Source organism: Blennius ocellaris (genome assembly GCF_963422515.1).
Source record: "Blennius ocellaris genome assembly, chromosome: 14".
Taxonomy (NCBI): domain Eukaryota; kingdom Metazoa; phylum Chordata; class Actinopteri; order Blenniiformes; family Blenniidae; genus Blennius; species Blennius ocellaris.
This window is the reverse complement of record NC_137663.1, coordinates 22,830,987-22,845,611: the sequence shown is the minus strand read 5'-3', so window position 1 is coordinate 22,845,611 and position 14,625 is coordinate 22,830,987. Positions and strand designations below refer to the sequence as shown.

Here is a 14,625-nt window from a genome sequence, read left to right as displayed (position 1 = left end):
AAAATTGGTTTTATGTTGCGACTATGTTGGTTTTAGTGAAGATATGGACATTTTCATCATGTATACTCTGTGCAAAAACAAAGAAAATATTTAAAGTCTAAATTTAAATGTTATAGTGGAGACTGGAGACTAAATTGTGCCGTATGTGGCCCCTGAACCAAAGAGTAGTTGACACGGCCCCTGGTTGAGACAAGACGGGAAATGTAAAACAATGGACACACACAAAAGCTTCCTTATCATACAATAAACACGTTAAATGATACACTGAATATCCACTGGATGTGCAGTGAAAGTTGTTCGACTGGTGTGGCCCGAATTAAATTCCTGAGAGCCAACGGCACCACATTGCATCGCTGTCAGTTCTTTTGCCAAGGCCTTGCGGCCAGAAACAATTATGACGACGCACAAGCAAACCGTGCCGGCTATGATGGGAATCCTTCTGCAAACTGTGTGAAGACACGCAGGAGGAATTTTCAACCGGAGTCATCCTCGTCCGGATCCGTGTGCGTATGTCTATACTTTTAACCCTGTACCTGCTGGCTCCGCGTGGCGAGGCCTTTCCTAACACAGCTACACACACACACACACACAAAAAAAAGTAGTTTATTATTGTAATCGTTTGGGTCCGTTACAATTTCTACATACAACTCAGATCTTTCACCGGTTAACGCTTCCGTTTTCATTGCAAAGGAGCGACGCAAGGAAGTGAAAGTGATGATGTCTGCAAAGGAAGTACTCGAGAAAAAGATAATGCAAGGATCTTAATGAAAAGGATATTATCACGGTTATGCCCGAGTGGAGACCTGGGTGTCAAAGCATTGGCTCAGATGAGAAACCAAGTCAGAAAAAATATGAGAACAGCAATGTTTAGGTGACAGGTTTGAAGGCCACAAGGCTCAAAACCTGAGCTCTGGGTTTAGGATAGACACTTGTCTATATTACTTGTGGCTGCTATTACACACAGTAAGTCCATAATAACGCAGAGATGAGAAAGCAAGCTTCAATGAACATTATAATTATGGAACATTATTATCATGATACTTGTCAAGAGGTTAGTGCAATTCACAGTGCTTCAAAATCAAAAAAAGAGTAGGTTATGGCAACTGGGTGATTAAACCAGATTAAAACTTTTAGATAAGATGGTATGTCCTCTCCAGGGACTCTTTCCTCTGAGTAGTTTAAAGGGCCCATTTTGTGCAAAATTCCCTTCATAATTGGTTTTTCAAACAGTAATACGTGTCCATAAGACTGTGTTTGAGGCCAGAGAATTGAAGAAAGTCCGTCATCTCCCTCACTCGCTCCACCTTTTAAACAAAAATGCACTCATACAGGCAAATTGGAGATTTTCCCTTCATGACATCACCTGGGGAAATAACCACTCCCTCTGGTAGTGGCTATTCATTTGGACCCTCCCACAGTAAGATGAGCTTCTGCCTTCTAAAATTACGAGTGGGCGCCTTTTTTTCGTCTTCGCAAACACAACTCATTAGCCTTTTAAAGGTACAGACACAGAAGCAGCCTGTTCTCATTACACCTCACTGGAGAGACTTTTAGACCGGCTAAAATTCAGGACAAAAACTGGATTTGGGGCAAAATATTTCTAATACAATGTTGTTGGTGCTCTGACACCTGAGTGAAATTGTTTAAAAACTACATAATATGGGACCTTAAAGCGTCTTGGGGTCCTGATGGGAGGAAGGATTGCATCTGAAAGGAGGAGCTGAGCCGTAAAAGCAAAACTCTCCGTTATACCAGGCGGTCAACCATCCCACCCTCGGGTATGGTCACGACATTCGAGTCACGAGAGGCACGAGCGGGTGAAAGGGGCTTTTTCTCCACGGCGTGGCAGGCCTCGCTCTTCACGCAGGAGTGAGCTCGCCGGCCATCTGGGAGTCGGTGAAAGTCGAGACGCTACTCCTCCACGTTGACGGGAGCCAGTTGAGCTGGTTCGGGCATCTGATTAGGATACCACTTACCACTTAGTGGTTTACCTCAAGCACGATAGAATACACACCTGGTGTGAGAAAAGTTGGAGGAAGTTGCGAGAGACAAGGATGTCTGGGCTCTCCGTACTGCCAGATGGATGGACTTTCCAACAACTAATAAAGTCGTGTTCGAGAGTGTGATGTTTTGTCCTGTCCTCGTTTCTGGTGCACGAAGTGTTTTCAAAAAAACAGTTTTTTACGAGTAATGACTGTTGGGGGGGGAACTGCATTATGAATCAAGTGTAAATTGTGTAAAAAGTGCGGTTGATTCTTTTCTCTTGCCCGATTTTTTTCCTTCTCTTGATCCGAGCATGTGCTTCAACAAGACGTCATTCCTGATACGTCTGAGTCAGTCGTCTCCAGCTTCCCGCTGCAACATGTGACTGCTTTAAACTGCTACAAGCAATTTGTGGTGAAATATTTAAAAAATCCCATCAGGGCGATGGATCCCGTCCCTTTTTCTGGCATGAAACAATAAAACACCAAACCTACTTTGTGATTTAATTCATCAACGTCTCAATTTACAGCTATTGTTTGGGAGCTGAAGCACGTTTTAGGCTTGATGCTGCATGGCGGTGCATGACTTTAAGTTGATGATTAGCTATTTGGGTACCCGCTTCTCTTAATGTTCTTCCAGTGTTACAATAAAGTCTGAGGGAAGAGTGAGTCAGAATCTCGTACGTGCTTGTTTCTCCTTTCACGTCAAAAAAAAAAGCTCCGACATTTGTATTCTTTTAGCTTGTCGGATGTAAGAATTTAGGGCGTTATCTCTATTATAAGTGACTTTAAACCAAAAACCAACAACTTTTTTTTGGTGGAGATGATCAAAAGTCATGTAATTTTATTAAAAAAACAAAAGAATTTTATGAGTTGCTACCTATTTTCTTGACAACTGCCAGTTGTAGCCACACCAACATCTACAAGCCACAAGTGGTTTGTTCCCTCAGCAGGTCTATGACGAGTATGAATCAGTTAACTGACAGGAAAACCACCACTGTGACGAGCTCCTGGGTCTCGCTGCTTCTCAACTCAACCTGATAAAAGCCGAGAGATGTTCTCTTCCACTATGAGTTTACATTTCCTGTTTGTACATTCCCCGTGCGTCGGGATAATAATACGTTTATTTATATAGCACTTTTCTAAAACATGGTTACAAAGTGCTTCGGAAAGATAATCAGGAGGAAATTGTAGTGCTGTTTTACTCCTTTTTTTGTTTTTTTTTTAGTGTTGGAACAGATTTAATCCGGGCAGGAGAGGGTGGGTGTAATCCTCTTCAACTCTGTCCCAAAGGCAGACGGGAAGAACCCACCAATCAATAACAGGGTCTTTTAATTCTTTTCTGGGCGACAATCACCTCCTGCAGTCTCTTCCTTGCACTTCTTAATCTAAAAAAAATAATCTCTCACATCACCGTGGCTCAAATACAAGCCCATGGGAGGTCAACGCCTTTGTTTACGCAAGGAATGGACACATGCACACAGACATACACAGTTAAGTACAAAGGGCAGCATGCCAGTGTCCCACGAACAGGAAGCTGGTGGGAAATCGGGTATCATTAACCAAGAAGTGCTTCCATTTCCTCAAACTGGCAAAGTAAATATCAGATTGATAAACTTTTCCAATCCGTATAATCCTATTCGGTCCCGGCTGAAGGGATTTTAGGTAATTTTTCATACCCGAAACAACACGCGTGTCTGCGTTATATTGTAATTAATGTTATTGCACACTCATAGAAATGTAAATAAGTCGTTTAAATTATGTGGCTTGGGAGCAATGGCAGTTTGAAAAGTTGTGTAAAAAATTGCTCAGGTACAATTTTGTTTTTTTCTACTTGCAAATCTGTGATTCTATTAGCATGACGTAGAGATTAATGTGAGTGCCGACAGCAAAGGCTGTGATTGGTTCACACATCATATGATTTGTATGCATGCTAAACAAATATGCTCTCAACGTGCTTTAAAAAAATATATTGCATGTTGCATTTATTTATTTTGTGCAACTTCAGTTATAGTTATTAGTTGGGAATTGTGTCGCAACAAAAAAGTCATACAGAACATAAACAACAGAAATCGAGGACTTTCGTCAATGTACATAATGTGTGGCGCATATTTCATCATTTTCACTTGAAAGTGACTCACTGGCTCACAAGTCGTTTTCCTGTTTGACACAACAACATGCATTGTGAGAAACAAATCCCCACTTACAAAAATCCTACAAAATACAAAATCCTGATCACACATTGTCACCTCGAACGCTTTGATTACTACACTTTCAACTATGAGACAAACTGTTAAGAAAGTGCACAGCAGTGACTCAGTGCATTATCTCAACTTCAGATTGCACAAGGAAAATCCTGCTATGATGAAAGAAAGTCCCGCTTGAAGCCAAAACAGCTGGCCAGGGGAGCGTTGCGCTTCTAACTGGGACAAACGGCAGCTCCAACCAGGCTGCGTGTCGTTACACGTCACTGCAGTATGTGGGAAACACTAGAAAAAAAAATACTTTTTTACTACCGTGCAGGTTTTACGAGTCTGTCTGTGCCAAACGCAGAAATAGTTCGTTATTGGACTTTTAACAAACCGTTCAAACTGCTCTGTACCTGTGTGAGTTTCACACTGCTTTACTTTGCGTAGCCTTCACCTGAAACAAATATTTTGTGCTGGCTGATGCGAAGTAAGGAGAAGATACAGTTACAGTCATAAAGAAACTAATCACAGTGTGTGAGGAGACGAGCTGTTGAGGCAGGTGTCGGACGCTCACAGTCTTAAATGTCAACATGATGGAGACAGACCGGGTCTATATTAATAGATTAACTCTACAAATGCTGCTACAAGTTATCAGAGCAGCTTGAAACCTTGAAAAACTGCAGCAATCCCCCAAAAAATACAAAGAAAACCCCCCCATTAGCTGCAAAACTTGATTATATTAATCCCTGTTGCAAATACAGTCAACTCAATGAATGCATGTGTGTGCAAAATTTGTATTACATAAGACAGCTACAGGAAATACTTGAGACGTTTTTTTTTTTTTTTTTTTAATTAAAGTCCCGGCCTTGAATTTCACACCTCATATGTAACAGAGGTCAAGGCTTCTGCACCAATACAAACACTCAGTTCTGCATCCATCAACGCTCATCAGCGAGCGACAAAGCTGCAAAGCACCACACCTCCTCCTCCTCCTCCTCCTCCCCCTCCTCCTCCTCCTCCATCACAGATACATCCCTGCACAGCCACAGAGACACAGTCATCATCACCAAGGCAACACGAGGACAACTCAGACCACGGATTTATAGCCACGATGCTTCAAGCCGTCTTCTACTTTAGAGGTGGAAGATAAGACACACTCATCGGCTGCACCTGCACAGCCTGGGAGGAAAAGCTTTTCCGATATCACGGCAAATGAAAACTCGAGCAGTACCCGTCGGTGAGTTCTGACAGAAGAATACAGCTAAAGATATCGTGCTGATGAGAAGGTGACATTTTGTCTTTGAAGCAATGAAAAGAAAAACAAACGGCCCCCGGAGGATGACGGAAGTTCATTCTACTTTCAAAATATCACTGTATAAACAAAAAAAAAATGAACTCTCACACTTGAGCTGGTGCAAAAACATGCCGAATATAATATGTACACATATAAAACATGTGTTCTCACATGTAATTCTGTTTGTATTCAGCGTATCTTCTCGTTAAAAAACTTATTCCATTTGTCATGAAATTGTCCACAAAATGCCGTTACGACTGTTCAAGTCTTTGGCGAGTTTAAATACTGATGAAGTGACTGTGAGAACATAAGCCTCCTGCGGAATAACTCAGAGGGCGAAATAATTCTCTGGAAAATATTAAGCAGAGCATAATTAATAACATCTTCCGCAGTCGGGCGGCAGTGATGACTGTGCGAGTGAGAGGTGACGCGCTAATCCGAGCGCTTCGCTCTGCAATTCATCTGTGTGAAGTCCTGTTTAAACCACCAGCGGTGTTCGGAATTCCAGTGGGTCCATGGTGATATGGTTAGGTAAGGTTAGTTAGTACGCTCACCACAAAGCCTGAGGGCTTTCTGTGTGGAGTATTTGAGGTGAATTAGTGATTAGAAACTGCCCTTGGAGGAGGCACATGTTAGTATACAGTGATTATCACACTTTGAATAATGCTGGATCTCTGACACCTATATGAAACTGTTGGAATCTGTAATATGGGACCTTTAACAGAACATCAGAAAAAAAGGATTTTAATGGTTGATCTCTGAAGCTGTGGTGTGCTTCCAACAGATGTTTTTCCTGGTTAAGGAGCTCCAAATTTTGCTCAGGAAGTTTAAAAACGTTTGAGGTTATTGTAAGAGGAGAGGTGAAAAACTGAAACATTTGCAGCTATTTATACAATGATATTATGATGGCATGTAACAAAACTTATTTTCATGCGCAACAATAGAATAAGGGTGAATTCTTGTCCATTTCCCACCAAAGAAGCAACACAATGAAACATTTAGATCTCACAGAAACCAAATGACACTCGTCCACAACGTGGTTTTAGACGACTCTTTGTAAAACTTTGCTCTTCATACAAACAGAGGAGAAAGAGTTCATGGTTCGTGCCTCTTAAAGGGCACACCGGGGCCCCGTGGAGAGTTGGTATCTCTCCGATGGCCTGAAAGCGAAGCCGGGGTCCTTCCCAGATCAGCTGCAGGAAATTGCAGCCAACAGAAACGGTGACATCCGAACTATGTGGCGAAAAGAAAACGGAGGGCAGACAAAATTTGCATCGAGGAAAATATAAACCAGTGGCCCTTTCTGCCCCATATACGTGAACTCGCCACCGAAGAGCCCGTGAAGTTCGACGCCGCTCCGAGCTCTTCGACGGCGTTGCCAAGGAACGAACTAATAAAGAGGCGGCTGCGTAGTTTTCTCACGGGGGACTATCTGTCAGCATGAGGCCTCCGACCGTGCGCTAACTTTAGCTGTCAGGCCGTCCACAAACACAAAAGAGGAGCGAGGACGCGGCGCTGTGGCGTCCGGGGCTCGACGCTGTAGAATTTCACAGGTTCGGGGAGGACGGCAGCATATAAAGCAAAATGCTCCGAGCCTCAATCAAACACCACAGAGTCGAAAAAGGTGGAAGCACCGTGACAAGGGCTCATAGTTCCTCCCGCCACACATGCTTTCCAGGACGGGCCCGGACAAGCCCCCGTCTTATCTGAGGGAAGAACGAGCCAACACGAAGAAATGTGTGTCGTTTTCCTAGGTCACTTTCCCCAACGGAAACTTGTCCTCTGGGGTTTTTTTGAGAACTTCTGTCACCTCGCGGGTATTTATCAGCCAGCTGTGCCACAGCTTCCGAGTAAAACACGGAGGCTTTTTCTTTTTTTAAAATACGTGAAGCGTGGACGTGAGAGAGGAACCTATCGGCAGCATGACACAGCATGCGCTTGGCGGGCCCGTCTGGTTGTGCCGTCGAGTTCTTTACGTCACGGCAGCAGACAAACTGAAGGCTGGGGGGGGGGGGGGGGGGGGGGGGGGGGGGCTTTGCTGTGGAGACCCGGCCATTTTCTTTAATGAGAAACATCCTGATTTCACGATAGAACAGTGATTTTCGTGAAACAGCGGATATTTGACGTAAAACTGATCATAAAATATCAGTTGATTTAATTGAGGGTTATTTTCATGACAATGAAACCAACACTGCTTCCTGTAAACTTTTTGTACACTTCCCCAGCTGTGTTTTACATTGGCTAGTTAAAATGTTCGATGCAGCAATATATATATGTGGAAGAGTGACTTCAGGATCGATTACATGGTCACTCAGTAAAACCCCCAACCTTTCTTCTGCTCTTTAGGATCTGGCATTATTAGATCGCAGACTAATAACGGCAAATAAATCTCACAAGTTTGAATCAAAAAAAAAAAAAATCTAGAGCTATTTTTTTTACGGATTTTCCATCAAGATAATTTTATTATATCATTAAAAAAAATATTAATTTGCATAAAATCCACTATCACATTGTATTCTACTTCTATTCCACAAAACACGCATCAAAACAGTGATGCAGTGATTAGCATCGTCGCCTTTCTCATAAAGTTTGCATGTTTACAGACGGACGGTAAAATCTAAACACTTGTCATCAGAAAACAGCTGTAATTATCTTAGCAGGCAGTGGGGGGGGGGGGGGGGGGTCCTGATCCTGTCAGTCAGCGTTACGTAATTTCAGCAGTTGAGAATTATGCGTGGGTGCTTTCTGTTTGCGCTATTAAGCGACTTTACAGAGAAATGCATTGTGGGTAAGATGAACAAAAGACAACCTTCTCAAGGAGGAGTGGGAGTATCTTAAACTGTTCAACCCAATAACCATTGAGAAAAAACATTTACTTTAAAAATCGGACCAAAATTTCTCTTTGTAATTCACTTTGAATGAAAACAGCTGAAAACTTCAAAGCGCCCCTCACTTTTCAACCGAAACGTTAAAACAACAACGGCTCCGGCGGTGGATTGCTTTATGTTCAGGACAGGCAGTGGCGTGAATCAGAGATGAATCAGGAAGCTTCCAGAGAACTGAATGTCTCAGACTCACATGACCCCCCCCCTCAACAACACAAAAGCCTGGGCGTGAGCAAGACCCCTGGCATGAGGCCTCCACTGGTGTGTTTTCCTGTGCGAGTGGGAGTTGATGGGAGGACTTGAACGTCATGACGGCCAGAGATGAAGAGGATTGATAGCCGACGTTCGTTCAGTTGGAAAACTTGACCAAACGGTGATGAAAATGCCTTTCCACGCCGCCACACACCCTCTCCATTGTGTTTGTCACAATCACAGTCCGTCCAATAATTATGCCCGTTGTCTGAACCAAGCATCAATATCCTGTTGAATAACAAAGAGACCCACGGACTCAAAAGGCTTACGGTACATGCGTCCCTTTGCTTCTGGGAAGCTCCACAATGGAAGATTAAACTTGGTGCCATTTGTGGGAAAACTCAGTTCCTTTATTTTTGCACAAACGGAGACATTTACACTGTGATTGACTGGCAAAATATTTAAACTTTCTTTAGTTCTTTGTCGTGGCGTCAAGTATATATGATGATTATTACCAAAGCTACAATCTACTGACTACAATCTCGACATAAATCCAATTTTAATGAAAACTTCTGGTGCAAAACAGTCACTTGTTCCCCTCAAAAAATTCTATATTTTCTTTGAATTCTTTTTTTTTTTTACCCCCTCTATCACGATTAATTATCCAGCAAAATCCAGAACCATCCAATTTAAGGCGAGTTTAACAACGAGCACCATAATCCCCTCCCGAGAGTTAAAACAACAGCGCCCATGCGGCTGTACGGGAAGGGAAATGTGTCACAGAAAAAAAAAAAGAAAGAAAAAAAAGGTTTCGTCTCCTCATAAAGACTTCTCCAATCTATTCCTGGGAGGGTTAGTCATTCACCCCTGACTCGGACACAATCTCAGTCAATATTGCAAAATCCTCTGTCGAAGAAGTCCTGCAACGCTGCCGCATTTGTGACGCCACATAAACTGGTACCTGTTCCTCTCCGAGGTCAGAATAAATACTTTAAGACAAACGTAACCTGCTGTTTTAGGCTGGTTCTTGCACTTTTCCCCTCGTTGTCCCGCTGAGGGTCAGAGCTCGTGCAGTAGATCTGAAACCAAAGCCAAAGGATGTGTTGCATCCTTTTTCAACCATGTGTGACAGATAGCAGCACCCCCCCCCCCGACATCCACCTCGCATCCCCTTAAACAAACCACAACCGTCTCTGAGCAAAGAAACACCGACTCAAATTAGATTTTTTTTTTTTAATTCTGGCGTTTCTGGACGAAAACTGTGGTTTAGAATAGTCGTCTCTGTATTATGCAGGCGGACAAAAATGACAGCGGCCATTTTTTCACACCTGTCGTCAGCTTCCGTGCAGAACCGCACCTCCTATGCGAGGTGTAGTGCAGCAGAATGGAAACGGAAGCGGGGAAATGTGTTTCACACCGTCTGGTTTCATCCCGAGTGGGTCGGACTGGTAAAAGAGTGCCACAATATATATATAAATATAAACTTTATAGTTATTCTTTGTTGTGGGACAGAGTATACTGTAATAAAAACGACTATATTTTCCACAAACAATTACAATCTTGGCAGACAGCCAATTTTCGTGAAGCCTTCTGGTTGGAAAATGCAGTGAAATATCCCAAAAAAACCTTCTCCTACAAGTGTTACGTCATGCATTTGCAGTTTTTACAAACTCACCCTTTGATAGCAACGGGTTAGCTGTTTTTCATTGCAGCGTCACCGACATCTCAGCTCGGGTCTCAGTGATGCGTGTTGATATGTGATGTGTTGTGTTTGCTACCCTTAAAAATTTGTAAATTTTTTTTTTTTTAAGTTAATGTTTTGGTTTTTTTTACCATTTGCTCGGTCAGATTGGAGCCTCTTTTTGGCCCATGGGCTTTATGTTTGACACCCCTGATCAAGACACTACAGCAGACATAGAAGCTGACTGAAGCAACTACAAACCTGACATTTTATTGATATTTATATATATAATAAAAAAAATCCCCGTGGATTTTTCATCAATGACTCATTTTCAGTTTTATATGGAGATCTCGTTCTGCAGAAAGGCCGCAGACCCCCAACGATTAAAGTTCTTTTATGGAGCTATAACAACTCATTAAACCACATAAAAAAGTGGCTATGAGTCACTTTCACCCTCCTGATTTTGGTTTCTCATCTGGAGGAGGGTGTCGTGTCTCGCACTCTTTCGTGGCTGTTTTCTCCGTCACACCACCTGCAGCAGCTTTCTCAGTGTGATACTAGACTCACAGGAAGAGGCCCCAACCTGGTAGCTGGACAGAAAGACTCGCGTTGAGGAACTTCGATTCAGAGAAACGCAGAGTAACATGCCAACAACATCTTTTTTTTTTTTTTGCAAACACGAAGTTGCTTGAAGCTCACACAACGACATTGTAAATAACACGCAGAATCCACAAACAAACGCCCCCAGAATCAAACCTCCGTCTGCCCTCGGGGCGCGAGAGTTTCAACAAACTGATGAGGAGGGTCGACCCTGATCCGAGATGCTTTCTGGACATGGTGGAGGTCAAAGGTGAGAGGACCATCACATCCAAGCCGTCCCTGTATTACACCCGACCACGCTGAAATGCTCCGACAGTGTGTGAGAAACACTTTAATACTCAATAAACCCAGTGTTCACCAACAAACTGTGCACACTTCAATGACATTGCTTTTGTTGTTTTTCAGCGTTGCATTTTTCTTTGCTGCCATAATACTACTGATTTCCCCATTCTAAATGAAGGCAAATCATTTTTTGGAAAAATAAAAATCAGCAGGTACATCTGATCTCACCATGATATTGGATTCAGCTGGCAGTGCAACTTGCAAACTTATAAATGTACACCTGATGCCATTTCTGCTGCAAACCTGATTAGAACCTGCGGATCTCACTCGCCCCCCAAGACCGAACACAGATGGGAGCAAATATCAGATGAACTCCACATTGTTCATCACTGCTTCCTTTGGTTTGTTGCTTTTCCTTAATTTCATGCAACTTCGACAACTCACCCTGATCCAGGACCAGCACGACTCTACCAATCAATATTTAATCATCTGTTGCACTGTGACACTTTGGAAAGGATGGACATTTCAGACCAGTGCAGATAGGACAGAGGGCAAAATAAACATTTTTAAAGAACAAAACTTTCTCTCTTTTTTTGGCGAAGCAGATGCCAATCGAGCAGGAAGACTTCACACAGAAAACTAGTTTAAAATGACATATTCACTGGGTTCCAGACCCCCCCAATGGACGATACCTGCAGAGGACGAGTCTTCATGGTCGGAGCTCAGGTATCCGTCGCTCCTGCGGTCCGGGGTGCTGCACCCGGAGCCCCGCGACGCCCGGCGGTGGACCTGCGGGAAGGACGGGGACAGACGCCCGTCGTCCCCGGAGTCGAAGTCCCTGCTGTGGCGGAAAGGCCTCCGGTTGTCCCGGTTGCCGGCGGACGTCCTCTGGTTGTCCCTGCCCGCGGTCCTCGGTACCAACAAGTTATTCCGGACGAAATTCTCGTTGAGCTCCGCGTCCTCGTACTCCCGGTCGCTGCTCCCCTCGTTGTCGTTGCGCTGGAGGACCGGGACCGGGACCAGGACCGGGACCGGGAGCGGGACCGGGAAGCTGGGCTTCTGGGGCGGGACGGGGATGGGCACGGGCTTACCTGTCCTGCCGCTGAACCTGCTCCTCTCCCGGCCGAAGGAGCTGCCGAGCCCCGGCGGCGCGCCCCCCGGAGAAGCACCGTGCGGGGGGCGCTTCACGCCCCCGGGGTCGGACACCCTGGAGCCGCCGCCGCCGTCGTCCCTCCGCGGCGGCTTGCCGGGGAACCCGAAGGTCTCCGGGTTAAAGTTTTCATCCGGGCCGCTCCTCTTCTGTCGCGTCATGGTGGTCTGCAGGTAGATCACCTTGAATTTCTCCTCCGCCAGCGCCTTCTGCAGCCGCTTCAGGTTCGCTTTGCTCGCCTCCAGCTGAGACTCGATGTCCTCCACCGAGTGCAGGTCCATCCGCGGCACGTCCCCGTCGGGGAACTCGTTCCTCCAGTGTTTGGCGAATTCCTCCTGCTCCCACATCGTGACCGTCCGTCCCCGCAGCCGCAGTCCAAAATATGTCTCTCTCTTCTTTTCTGTCTCTCTCTCTCTCTCTCTCTCTCGCCGTCTCTTTTGGCAGCTGTCCCCTGTCCCTGTCCCTGGAAACACTGTGGATGTTAAACTGACCACTTTATGACCATCTTCCACCTCCCACACGTTCAGCTGGCCGGCGGGAGCGCGCGCCGTGCGTGTGCGTGACGCTCTGAACAAGTTCGCACTCAAAAGTTTCAAGACTTCCTGGATCCTGACGTGATGCCTTCATGAGCCGCTCGGAAACCAAAGTGCTGTCGTCATATCATCATGTTGCGCCAAAACCAGGACGAACTCGATTTAGTTCACATAGAGCACAACGCCAACATTTTTAATTAAATATCTATTAACAGTCTTGTAGTAAATAAGTTACATTTGCTGGAAAATAAGTGCATTTCCAACATTGTGCATTTTACACTGATCTGTTTTGGTGACAAATAGGAATGGCCATCAATTTGTGGCATCAATTTACATTTGAAATTTGATGCACTCACAAATTAAACTATTATGGAATATCCATGTTTTATACATTTTATCTTGTGCAGGGTTGCAGGACGCTGGAGCCAATCCCAGTTTACTCTGAACGAGGAGGACAGGATACACCTCCATCATAGGACTAACAAACAGAGAAGACACAAACACACACACATGTTCACATCTTTAGGGTCACAAATTAATCTTCGATGCATCTTTTGCACACAGTGAGGCAAGTGCGCTACTGCTCCACTATGAAATATCTGAGTTTTTATTCTTGCATCACTGATGTGTTACGTGTACTCCAGTTCCTCAAACCATGTGAGCCCCAGAGAATTAATTAAAAACACCAATTATTTATACTGAAAATCCAGGTTATGTTGATGCACACAACTTCAGCCTTTTCTGAACTTGCTATAGGCAGATGAAGTAAAAATTAGAACAAACTATTGGTTTAACTGATAGAGAAAAATGAAGTTAATATCCTAACCCAAATAAACTATGCTAATTAGGATTCTAGGTCTTTTTCTTGGTCGCAACGTTTGTTTTTACAATTGAAGTATATCTACAACTTTAAAAAAAACTCTGGAACTCTTGACAAATAGCCTACTACTGACTGGAAGTGTGTTAACAAAGCACAATGTGGGTTCTGTCAAAAATATAAAACCAGAAAAACGTAGTAATTTTGATTGTTTGATTCTTTTTCAATATTTCTCTAGACGTACAGCTCTTTGACAATTACATTTTATGAGATGATCATAAGAAGCGACGTTTACATGGTCACACGGTGCAGCATCAAGAATTCCGACACCAATTGAATGCAACAAACGCTAATGCAGAAGTGAAATCAAACGTGTTCTCCACTGCTGACAAAACAACCTCGTGGTTCAGTGGAGCTGTAACTTTATTGATGCATTTGTGCAATAAAGCCACAATTACATTTGTTTTGGTTTCATCATAGGAAATTAGATTGAATGTCTTGTTAACCACTGGTGAATGTTTTCACAAACCTCTAATAACCAAAGGTTGTGGGCCTGATCAAGATAGCGAAGTTTGTTCATGTGAAAAGTTCAACTATCAACTGATTACTAGTTTATGTGTTTGCCTTTTCATGTCATCCATATATGGGCTCAAATGTAAGCATAAGAAATTCTGTATATTTCTGCTACTTTGCTGCTTTTTTAATTTATGACCAGGAATATCTTTATGTACTTCACAGAAATATAAGGAAACCTGGGCCTTCTGTACTGGTTTTGCACCGATCCGATTGACTTATTTGTGTGTCAGTTGATATTTTGAGTGCACCAGACCTTTTCCCTGAGAAACAATCAGCAGGCCTTCATCGGTTTATATAATACCAGAGCCGAATTGAGAAAGGATGGCACAGAAAGGCTAATCCTCCGGTCTCCTTGCTGTCTGCCTCTGGGTTTTGGTGGTTTCATGTGAGAGGAAGTGAAGAGTCCTGAGTGTATTTATGTTTATCAGCCTGCCCGGTCTCAAT

General features: G+C 43.8%; 1 protein-coding gene across 2 annotated transcripts in view; it reads right to left on the bottom strand.

The window, feature by feature from the left end:
* abr (ABR activator of RhoGEF and GTPase) overlaps positions 1-12,688 on the bottom strand; it is a 133,891-nt gene extending 121,203 nt beyond the window's left edge. For both annotated transcript variants that reach the window (XM_080508799.1, XM_080508795.1), the window contains exon 1: positions 11,798-12,688. In XM_080508799.1, coding sequence (XP_080364925.1) covers positions 11,798-12,602 — 805 coding nt within the window. In that variant the 5' untranslated portion in view covers positions 12,603-12,688. The remainder of the gene's footprint in view (positions 1-11,797) is intronic.
* Between the last annotated feature and the right edge of the window lie 1,937 nt (positions 12,689-14,625).